The sequence below is a fragment of the Pristiophorus japonicus genome, chromosome 8 (genome assembly GCF_044704955.1).
Source record: "Pristiophorus japonicus isolate sPriJap1 chromosome 8, sPriJap1.hap1, whole genome shotgun sequence".
In the NCBI taxonomy this organism is placed as follows: domain Eukaryota; kingdom Metazoa; phylum Chordata; class Chondrichthyes; family Pristiophoridae; genus Pristiophorus; species Pristiophorus japonicus.
Window position 1 is genome coordinate 63,310,020 of NC_091984.1, and position 12,061 is coordinate 63,322,080.

Here is a 12,061-nt window from a genome sequence, read left to right on the forward strand (position 1 = left end):
CAGTTTAGGCATTCTTCTAACATTTGAGATTTATATTCAAAAAGTTGTTCACAGCTGGGCACTAAATATTAAAAGTTTTCATAATTAAAGTACTTTTGTTTTATTTAAAATGAGTCGTTACAGGAGTGTATTGGTCTGCCAAATAGCTGAAGTTAAGTCCGTCACTCTGGAATATATTTATTGAAAAAATAATTCTGCAAGAAAGGCTCACAAAAGCTGGCATGATTATTGTCTTCAGTCTCATATCCCACCTCATTTGTAATATGGACGCTGTTTTCTCTTGCTCAAAAGTCAGAGAAAGAAAGCATAGTAATAGACTGAAACCAAGAATTATTGGTACACTTCATACAAGTGGGAGAGTGGCTCACTAGTAGCATTCCTGTCTTTGAGTCAGATGGTTGTGGTTTTAAGCCCCACTCTAGAACTTGGGGCATAATCTCGACTGAAACTTTATTGTAGTACTGAGGGAGGGCTGTATTGTCAGAGGACTTTTGGGACATGTATTGCTCAGTACCACATTTGTGTACTACAATTGTCTCCTCAGCAATAATGAAATATTCTATTTTATTTTCTAAAAACTAGTTAATTAAGTTTCTCGGTACTTCTGTGAAATAGCGGATTGCTAATCAAGATCTGCAGCTTCTCTAGCAATCAATGGCTTCTCTTCCCACCCTCATTCTGTCACCTCAGAAGTCCCCCAAGAATCCATCCTTGGCTCAGTCCTCTTCCTCATCTACATGCTGCCCTATAGCAATATTATCCAAAGATATTAGTTTAGCTTCCATATATACACTGATGACACTCAGCTCTACCTCTCCACAACCCTCCACAAAGGAATTAAGGGTTACGGGGAGCAGGCGGATAAGTGGAGCTGAGACCATGGCTAGATCAGCCATGATCTTGTTGAATGGCGGAGCAGGCTCAAGGGGCTAGATGGCCTACTCCTGTTCCTAATTTTTTTGTTCTTATCTTGACCCCTCCACTGACTGTGCTATCAGCCTACTTGTTTAATATTCAGTGTTTAACTGGAGAAAACTATGTCTTGGATGAGCCATAGTTTTCTCCAGCTAAACATTGGAAAGACCAAAGCCCTGCCACTAACTCCATACCCTTGTCATTGACTTAATTCCCCCTCCCTGACTGCTGCCTCAGGCTGAACTAGAGTTTTAAACCTCATTGTCCTGTTTGGCCCTGAATTGATTTTCCAACCCCATATTCTGTACATCACAAAGACTATTTGCTTCCATCGCCACAACATTGCCTGCTCCTACCTTATCTCATTTGCTGTTGAACCTTCATTCATACCTTTGCCATCTCTGGACTTGACTATTCCATTCTATGTAACCATCAGCTCATCCAAAACTCTGTTCCTCTTATCCAATTCTGTACAATGCCCCACTTGCCCATCATCTCTCTGCTTCCTGATCTACATTGGCTTCCAGTCCCAAATGCTTCAAATTTAAAATTCTTACCCTTGTGTTTAAATCCTGTGGCCTCATTCCTCCTTATTTCTGCAACCTCCTCCAGCTTTGTAACTACCTCCCAAACCCACTGTTCCTCTGACCCTGGCTTTTTGTGCACCCCACCTCCACACCACCTCAAACAGTTGCCCCAGCATTGGCAGGTGTGCTTTCAATTGCATAGGCCTCATGCTGTGGAAGTCTCTCCCTAAACTCCTCTGCCTCTCCATCTTGCTCTTCTTCTTGTAAACCCTGATAAAACCCACCTGTTTGACAAAACTTTTGGTCATTCCTCACAATCCTTTCTCCTTTGGCTTGACGTCTGTTTTCCTTACATCTCTGTGAAGCACCTTGGAACATGTTCTACGTTAAAAGTATTTTATAAATGTTGCTGTCCAGTTTTCATATTGCTTCACCAGGCATGAGCAGATGGAACAATTCTTCCCTGCCTGATTTTTGAAAACATTTAGATTGTAATAAGCTATGTCTACAATTACCTATTTAAAAATCCTTCAAATCCTTTCTCATTTCAGGTGTGTCACATAGACTGCCAAGCAGAAGGTGGCATTCCCTCCTATTCATTTACATTGATGGTAATCTTCTTTCTTCAACAAAGACAAGAGCCTCTTTTACCTGCTTACTTGGGCACATGGGTGAGGATCATATGCTCTATCAGGACGGTTCATTCTTCTGTTTTCATTTTGATATTCATATCTGACCCTATTTAGCTTATTATAACAAGCATTAGAAACACCAAATCACATAACTAACACTTTTCTAAGTTGTAGCAGGACATATATTTACACTTGCTGCATATTTACTTATGTAAGTCATCTTCTCAACAGTATCAATGTTTTATTGTGTAACTCAGACAACGAATGTTTTTTAAACGTGTACCATAAGCAGCTCTCATTTTTATTTTGAATTACTGGAGAAAGTTCACTTGTCACTATTTTGTGTAATCCTAGATTGAAGGCTTTGATTTGAAAAAAATTGATGAGTATCATCTGAAAGGAATACAGAACGATGAATATGTATTATGGGAACACAGACCAACAAACTCTGGGGAAACAAAAAACACAAACAATGGAGATGGCAAAAGTTTAAATAAAGCAGATCACAGAAAATCTTCAAACAAAAAAACAGAAAGCACTGAACCTAATAACCAAAGTAGTTCATTGAAGGAAAAACAAGGCAAAGTAAGTGCAGTATTTTGCTTTTTTATTTTTTTTAAAGCTACACTTGAGCATTGCAAGTGTAGAAGTTTTGTGTAAAATTATCTCACTGTTACTTTACTATAGTAACTATGAAGTGCAGATACACACAGTTTTAATATACTATCCAGAGAAAATTGAATTGCTAAAAAATATCCATGTATTAAAGGATTACATTTCCAGCCCAGATGGTTAGCAATGCAATTTCAAGTCTCAATAATATTCACACTCATCTCCCCATATTAGGAAACTTTTTAAAGATTCATGTCTGGACAACTAAATGTGACAAAGTGTGACAAAAGTAGCCTACATCATTGAAACTCTCTAAAGATTTTAAGTACTGTATCACTGGGTGGTAACTGTGTATTAGGCCAGACCCCATCCTACCACCTGAAGGGAGAAGGGTTTGAAGGGAAGAGGTGACCAGAATGACGAATATAAATGAGAAATAAATCCAGTTAACACAAGTGAAAACAATGAGCATAGATAGAATATATGGTGTTGGAATTTATTAACTATGTATGTAGATATTCTTATCCATTATCACAAACAAATAAGTACTTAAATTAACTTTGTAATAATTTTTATTGTAGTTTGACTCATAACTAATCCTCTGTTTAAAAAGAAAATATATTTCTAATTCTGCATTTTCTTACTGTACAGTTTCTGCTGAGATTTGGCCACTCTAGGGCCCACTTTGGAGATAACTTTCTGGTACCTAATAATTTTGCAATGGAATTGGTTTAATCTTAGATTAATGTGCAAAGTTAAAGCACATGGGATTGGGGGTAGTGTGCTGACGTGGATTGAGAACTGGTTGTCAGACAGGAAGCAAAGAGTAGGAGTAAACGGGTACTTTTCAGAATGGCAGGCAGTGACTAGTGGAGTGCCGCAAGGTTCTGTGCTGGGGCCTCAGCTGTTTACATTGTACATTAATGATTTAGACGAGGGGATTAAATGCAGTATCTCCAAATTTGCGGATGATACTAAGTTGGGTGGCAGTGTGAGCTGCGAGGAGGATGCTATTAGGCTGCAGAGTGACTTGGATAGGTTAGGTGAGTGGGCAAATGCATGGCAGATGAAGTATAATGTGGATAAATGTGAGGTTATCCACTTTGGTGGTAAAAACAGAGAGACAGACTATTATCTGAATGGTGACAGATTAGGAAAAGGGAAGGTGCAACGAGACCTGGGTGTCATGGTACATCAGTCATTGAAGGTTGGCATGCAGGTACAGCAGGCGGTTAAGAAAGCAAATGGCATGTTGGCCTTCATAGCGAGGGGATTTGAATACAGGGGCAGGGAGGTGTTGCTACAGTTGTACAGGGCCTTGGTGAGGCCACACCTGGAGTATTGTGTACAGTTTTGGTCTCCTAACTTGAGGAAGGACATTCTTGCTATTGAGGGAGTGCAGCGAAGGTTCACCAGACTGATTCCCGGGATGGCAGGACTGACCTATCAAGAAAGATTGGATCAATTGGGCTTGTATTCACTGGAGTTCAGAAGAATGAGAGGGGACCTCATAGAAACGTTTAAAATTCTGACGGGTTTAGACAGGTTAGATGCAGAAAGAATGTTCCCAATGTTGGGGAAGTCCAGAACCAGGGGTCACAGTCTGAGGATAAGGGGTAAGCCATTTAGGACCGAGATGAGGAGAAACTTCTTCACCCAGAGAGTGGTGAACCTGTGGAATTCTCTACCACAGAAAGTAGTTGAGGCCAATTCACTAAATATATTCAAAAGGGAGTTAGATGAAGTCCTTACTACTCGGGGGATCAAGGGTTATGGCGAGAAAGCAGGAAGGGGGTACTGAAGTTTCATGTTCAGCCATGAACTCATTGAATGGCGGTGCAGGCTAGAAGGGCTGAATGGCCTGCTCCTGCACCTATTTTCTATGTTTCTATGTTTCTATGTTATGTTGGCACTGCTCTGGATTCTGCCTAGTACTGAAAACGTAAATAGACATTTTAATTACACAAAGACCTGAAGAGACATTTTATAAATCATTTGTCGACACTTTCTCATTTCCTTCTTAGGCTGCATTGAAGTTTGGTTCATCACATCAAGTTTCTCTTGGACACCTCTGGCTAGAATTACTCAAGTTTTACACTCTAGAGTTTGCATTGGAAGAATACGTCATCTGTATACGGGTAAAAGATCTTGTATCAAGAGAGCATAAAAACTGGCCGAAAAGGAGAATAGCCATTGAGGGTGAGGTGAACATATAATAACAATTAATATATATAATAAATGGAATGCTCCTCAACCAATCAAAACTTAGTTTTCTGATAAAGTGAGTGCTTGGCAAATTTCAGTCTCCAAAATTATAAAATCTTAAGATTGTTTTTTGGGGGGGGAAATGAGGTGAGGTTTGGAAAGGTACTCATTAAGATAAGATGTCAGTGCCTGTGAATGGAACCTTTTATACTACTTCCTGTCCTTGTAGGACCACTGCCAGCTTGATTCAGTAGTAACACTCTCATCTCTGAGTCAGAAAGTTGTGGGTTCAAGCCTCACTCAGGAGTTGAGCACATACTCTATAAGTTGATACTTCAGTGCCAAACTCAGCCAGAAGGCAACTGCAACATTTTATATGTTAATGATGGGTTAAACTTTATTATTAAAATAACATCAGTGAAAAATATTTGGAAAATGGATTTCTCTTTTACTTCTTCCTCTAGGAAGGAGCCTCTTTCATGTAACTGGGCTGATAACTGTATCATCAGTGCACACAAGTTTTGTGTCAGTATGCTCATCAAGATGAAAAGTAACTATTTCTGGTACACAGAGAGAAGATATAGTGCAGACTCTATTATTTACTATATCAGAGTGCCTAAACCTAATTTATTGCACCAGTGGTGAATTTGTACCAACCATGCCAAGTTTTAGAGTAATTTTTCAGCGCTGAACTTGCATTGGGAACTGATTTGCGACTGACCTAACTTCTTTCATAGAGGCACAGTGAGCGATAAAGAGAAAGTTTGGCGGTCAAATTTATCTTGTGTGGTAACGCAAGACAGGAGATAGAGAATTGGCAGCCCGTTTAATATGCTGCCTGATTTTCTTTTCCATTGACTCATGGAAATGCAAAGATAAACCCCGGCTTCTATTCTCCACTGCTGCCCGTCTTCTTAAACCCCTCTCCCCTGTCTCCTCCACCCTCACCTTCGACAACAAGTGTGAGGAGCTCATGGACTTCTTTGTCACTAAGATTGAGACCATCCGTTCAGCTGCCTCTGCCACTTCCCTTCCTTCCCCTAGCCCACCGGGCCAAACTTCCTCTAAGGTTTCCCCCTGCCCTAGCCCTGGACTCTCACTTTCTCCAGTTTCTCTCCAATCTCCCCTCATGACCTCTCTGTGCTCATCTTGTCCATGAGATCCAAGTCCTACTCCCTTGACCCTATTCCCACCAAACTGCTGATCACCCAACTTCTTTTTCTGGCTCCCATGTTGGATGACATTGTTAATGGTTCTGTCTCCTCAGGTACTGTGTCCCTCTCACTCAAATCTGTCATCATCACCCCTCTCAAAAAAAACAACCCTTGGCCCCTCCATCCTTGCAAGCTACCGCCCTATCTCCAACCTCCCCTTCCTCTCTAAAGTCCTTGAACGTATTGTCGGCTTCTAAATCCGTGCCCATCTTTCCCACAACTCCATCTTTGGATCCCTCCAATCAGGTTTCCGCCGCAGCCACAGTACGGAAATGGCTCTCATCAAAGTCACAAATTACATCCTTTGTGACTGTGACAAAGGTAACCTATTCCTCCTCGTCCTTCTTGACTTGTCTGCAGCCTTTGACACGGTTGACCACTCCACCATCCTCCAATGCCTCTCCACTGCTATCCAGCTGGGTGGGACTGCACTCGCCTGGTTCCATTCTTATCTCTCTAATCGTAGCCACAGAATCAGCTGCAACGGCTTCTCTTCCCGCCCCCACATTGTTATCTCTGGTGTCCCCCAAGAATCTAACCTTGGCCCCCTCCTATTTTTCATCGACATGCTGCCTCTTGGCGACATCATCCGAGAACACAGTCAGTTTCCACATGTACACTAATGACACCCAGCTCTACCTCACCACCACTTCTCTCAACCCCTGCACGGTCACTAAACTGTCAGATATCTTGTCCGACATTGAGTTCTGGATGAGCAAAAATTTTCTCCAATTAAGTATTGGGAAAACCGAAGCCATTGTTTTTGGTCCTAGCCCAAACTCCGTTCCCTGGCCACTGATTCCATCCCTCTCCCGAACATTTGTCCGAGGCTGAACCACAGGGTTCGCAACCTTGGTGTCATATTTGACCCTAAAATGAGCTTCCGACCACATATATGTGGCATAACTAAGACTGCCTATTTCCACCTCCGTAACATTGCTGGTCTCCGCCCTTGCCTCAGCTCATCCGCTGCTGAAACCCTCATCCATGCCTTTGTTACCTCTAGACTTGACTATTTCGACACACTCCTGGCTGGCCTCCCATGTTGTACCCTACGTAAACTTGAGGTCATTCAAAATTCGGCTGCCCATGTCCTAACTCGCACCAAGTCCCGCTCACTGACCTACGTTGGCTCCCGGTTAAGCAACGCCTTGATTTCAACATTCTCATCCTTGTTTTCAAATACCTCCATGGCCTTTCCCCTCCCTATCTTTGTAATCTCCCCTGAGATATCTGCACTCTTCTAATTCTGCCCTCTTGAGCATCCCTGATTATAATTGCTCAACCTTTGGAGGCCGTGCCTTCTGTTGCCTAGGCCCTAAGCTCTGGAATTCCCTGATTGAACCTCTCTGCCTCTTTACCTCGTTCCTACTTTAAGACACTCCTTAAAACCTACCTCCTTACACCAAGGTTTTGGTCATCTGTCCCCATTTCATCTTGTATGGCTCGGAGTCAAATGTTTTGACATAATACTCCAATTAAGTATTGGGAAGTGCCTTGAGACATTTTACTACATTAAAGGCGCTATATAAATACAAGTAATTGTTGTTGAAAAGAGAACAGGCTGCCAGTGTGCTATCGCCTGTTTTGTCCTACCATCCAAGGTGAATTTCACCCATTTTGTGTTTGATCTGGAATTAAAGCCTGCTCTTAGAGATTTGAAGACTGTATTTACTCAATGTGCTATCAGTGCTCAACAGAGGAAAAGATTAAGTTGTTCTAAGACAGATGTTACTATAAGCTTTTTTATTTGTATTTTCCTCCATTTAATTGATTTTAATTGTTTCAGCCTGTCCTTTTCAGGTTTTTCTCTCAATACCATTCCCTAACTTGAAAGTAATAGCAGACATGGCCATTGCTGTGCAAATCTTGTGCTGGCTGGTAGGAGGTGAAGAATAGCCTTATCTTTGTCTTCCCTCGGTAGGTCTGAAGGGATTCAGAGCTTTCCTTGTGGGAATCGCCTCGTCCTGTCCCTCCATATCACCAGAATTGTAATGTTCTACCTTAGAAAATATACTGAGATCTTAGTAGTAAATTCTTTGAAGTTCACGTATCTCCAGCATAAAGCATACTATACATAAAGTGAATAATTTGAATTGAAGGTCCTGCTTTTCCAGAGTGTATCTTTCTTTCTATTTACTGTTTTAAAATAAACAGATGTTTGAAAAGTTTTTTAAAATCCTAAACCACCTTCAGACACAGTGACAGCCCTGCAGTAATACCTTTACATTTCTGAGAGCTGTACTATAAATGCCATTGAATGTATTTTTAACTACACTTGATGTATAAGGAAATTGTTGGGCAATATAATTGCTGTGTTAACTTTTTTTTTTAAATAGACCCCTTTGCACTAAAGAGAAATATTGCTCGGAGTTTGAACAGCCAGATGGTGTTTGAATATATTCTGGAGCGATTTAGGACTGCATATAAATATTTTGCATCTCCTCAAATGAAAGATGGGATCAAGTTAAAACCAGATGCTAAAAAGAAAGGGAAAGTCAACAATAAAAAGCCTGTAAAATCTGAAGAACGTTCAGGGAATTGTCTGCCACAAAAGGGAACTGCAGTAAAAAGAGATATTCAAGAACCTTCCACTGATGGAGAAATGACAAATGGAACCAGTGAATGTGGAACACTAGTATATGCTAACGCAAGTGTTGAATCTACTGAAAATGTTAAAACAGGTTTTGAACGTTTGGAATTGAAGAGTGCTTCATCTTCCAACAGTGGAATTGCAGTGAATTTGATAAAATGCGATCTGGAGAAATCAGACACTGGCAACTGTACAAGAGATCCTAGTGAAAGATTGCTCAGTTGTGATTCAGTGGAACAATCCACTAAAAGACTGGAGGTGTCTGACTTTTCAGAGAATTGTTCAAAGCAGGCAGAGCTGGAAGAGTTCGGACATGGGTCAAGCAGTCTGGAAAGTGTGATGCCACCAGCTAATTTGCAGTTGCTTAGACACAAAGATACTTGCAAACTAGGAGTACACTGCTCAGAAGGAACAAATTGCACTGCCAGTTGTATTTCAACTACCTCACAGACTTGCACAACAGAAACCGAAGCTCCTAGCTCCACTGTTATTGATGACACTGAGAATGCATCAGAAACAGGAGAACTACATTATGTCTTTGAGAAAAGCATTCTAACAAATGGAAAGGCAAGTTATTTAGATTTGCATGAACTGAAATATGTGTTATAGTGCATACTTAAAAAAAAAAATATATAAAACAATTCTTAGAATTTTCCTTGTATCTAGAAGCAATAATGTTTCACTTCTGCAAGTTCAAGGAATGTTCTAGGACAAGACCCGACAGTGGATTTATTTAGGACTATATATTTATAGAGAAAATATGTCCCTGTATTTATTTTAAAATACACAATGGATAATCTCCCAATTGAAGCTGCAATTGCAAACCTCTCAATTCAAGTGTCTTTTTGCATAACATTTTCGAGGCTTGATGTGATGTTTCTGAACCCAGTCTACTGCCCCTCCCCCAGCTTTGTCTGGCAATCAGAAACCATGTGTTGAAGGTGAGCATCTGAATGGCCACGCCAATAACAGCTCTGGTTAGGAAGCTTAGACATATTGGGCCCAAGTTTCCACATGATTTGCGTCTGATTTTTAGGAGCAAATGGTGGAGAACGGACTATCTTAGAAATCGCAATTCTCCACATTTTTTTTTCTGCAGTTTTAGTCAGGTAGAACAGTTCTACTTTGGAACAGAATTTTTTCTTCAAAAGGGGGCGTGTCCGACCACTGACGCCTGATTTCAAAGTTTCCACAGTGAAAACGTACTCCAAACTAAGTTAGAATGGAGCAAGTGAAGATTTTTGTAGAACTGAAAAAACCTGTTCTACACATGAAAAAATCAGGCGCAGGTTACAAATTAGGCGTCCAGAACGAGGTGGGGGGGAGGGGGGGGGAAAGGGAACTCATTAAATTCTACAATAAATCCTTATTTATACTTCTACAAATATTATACAAATAAATCCAACCTGAATAAACATTTATAAGCAAAGAAAAGATTAAATAAACCATCTTCCTACCTGTGTGAAAGTGCTTCGGGCACGGAGAATGCTGCAGTCAGCCTGAGGCGCCCGTTCTTCCCGCGGGGGGGGGGGAGGAGGAGGAGGCGCCCGTTCTTTCACACGGGGGGGGGGGGGGGGGCGGGGAGGCGCCCGTTCTTCCCGCGGGGGGGGAGGGGAGAGGAGGCGCCCGTTCGTTCCCGCGGGGGGGGAGGAGGCGCCCGTTCTTCCCGTGGGGGGGGGAAGGAGACAGTGAGAAGGCTGCATGTGCTTTGGCAATGTGCTTTTATTTTAAAAATGTTCAAAAATTAAACAGCTACAAAGAACTACAAAAATGGCCGCGTGCCAATGTTTTTTTCACACTGAGCATGCGCGAACGCTCCAACGCACACGCGCAGCGTTGCCGGCAGGAAAAAAACTAATTTAAATAGTACCCACCCCCTCCCACTTACAAAATCGGCGCGAGTGTAGGCTCCGCCCCCCTGGGCGCCGCGCCAGGCAGACAAGGAGCTGCAGAACGTTCCAGAATCGCGATTTTTTTTTTAGGCGCCGTTTTAGGCGGAAAAACGGGCGCCCAGCTCGGAGGGGCACCCATTTTTTATCGTGTGGAAACTTGGGCCCATAAAGTCTTAATTAAAGTTTTGTAGTTCTAAAAAAAAAAATGCATTTTTTAAAACAGATATATTTAAATATAAAGCTACTGCAGGAATTCATAGTATTTTAAAAATGTGACAAACCTAGACATTTGATTGCTTTTGAAAATAGTTTTACTTGGGGACATCCTTGTCTTGCACTGCTTAAATGTATGAAAGGATCACAACAACACAAAATTCTGTTTAGATTTCAATGCCAAAATTCAAAATCTGAGTAGAAGTGGATCATGACATGTACTCTGATTGAATGGACTCCTTTTGCAGACTGACCACTTGTCAAGAGCACAACATGCACATCTTTAAATGCAGTAGAAACACTAAAATTGCATGAATATATTGTAGAGTACAGTACATTTACAGTAATTGAAAAATGTTCAGAGTGAATCCTTTTTAATTTCAATGAGGTTTTCATCCCTACACTTCAAAATCATTTGCATGTTTTTAATCAATTGCATTTGATATTCTTAGTTAATACTTTGTCAAAGGTAGTAATCTCAGGATTGCTACTAGTGCCACGTGCTAGTCAGAGCAGGAATCGCAGGATAGCTCGGATGAATACGTGGCTTAAGCGGTGGTGCAGAAGGGAGGGATTCAAATTCCTGGGACATTGGAACCAGTTCTGGGGGAGATGGGACCAGTACAAACTGGACGGTCTGCACCAGGGCAGGACCGGAACCAATGTCCTAGGGGGAGTGTTTGCTAGTGCTGTTGGGGAGGGGTTAAACTAATATGGCAGGGGGATGGGAACCTATGCAGGGAGACAGAGGGAAGTAGAATGGGGGCAGAAGCAAAAGATAGAAAGAAGAAAAGTAAAAGTGGAGGGCAGAGAAACCCAAGGCAAAAATCACAAAGGGCCACATTACAGCAAAATTCTAAAGGGGCAAGGTGTGTTAAAAAGACAAGCCTGAAGGCTCTGTGCCTCAATGTGAGGAGTAGTCGTAATAAGGTGGACGAATTAACTGCACAGGCAGCAATTAATGAATATGATATAATTGGCATCACGGAGACATTGCTCCAGGGTGACCAAGGCTGGGAACTCAACATCCAGGAGTATTCAACATTCAGGAAGGATAGACAGAAAGGAAAAGGAGGTGGGATAGCATTACTGGTTAAAGAGGAAATTAACGCAATAGTAAGGAAGGACATTAGCTTGGATCATGTGGAAACTGTATGGGTGGAGCTGCGGAATACCAAAGGGCAGAAAACTCTAGTGGGAGTTGTGTACAGACCACCAAACAGTAGTAGTGAGGTTGGGGACAGCATCAAACAAGAAA

The 12,061-nt window shown here is 41.6% G+C and overlaps 1 protein-coding gene across 4 annotated transcripts in view; it reads left to right on the plus strand.

The window, feature by feature from the left end:
- Positions 1-12,061, plus strand: part of tut4 (terminal uridylyl transferase 4) — a 121,147-nt gene that overhangs the window by 40,741 nt on the left and 68,345 nt on the right. For all 4 annotated transcript variants that reach the window (XM_070886858.1, XM_070886860.1, XM_070886861.1 and 1 more), the window contains 4 exons: positions 1,994-2,113; positions 2,429-2,659; positions 4,711-4,885; positions 8,445-9,265. In XM_070886858.1, coding sequence (XP_070742959.1) covers positions 1,994-2,113; positions 2,429-2,659; positions 4,711-4,885; positions 8,445-9,265 — 1,347 coding nt within the window. The remainder of the gene's footprint in view (positions 1-1,993; positions 2,114-2,428; positions 2,660-4,710; positions 4,886-8,444; positions 9,266-12,061) is intronic.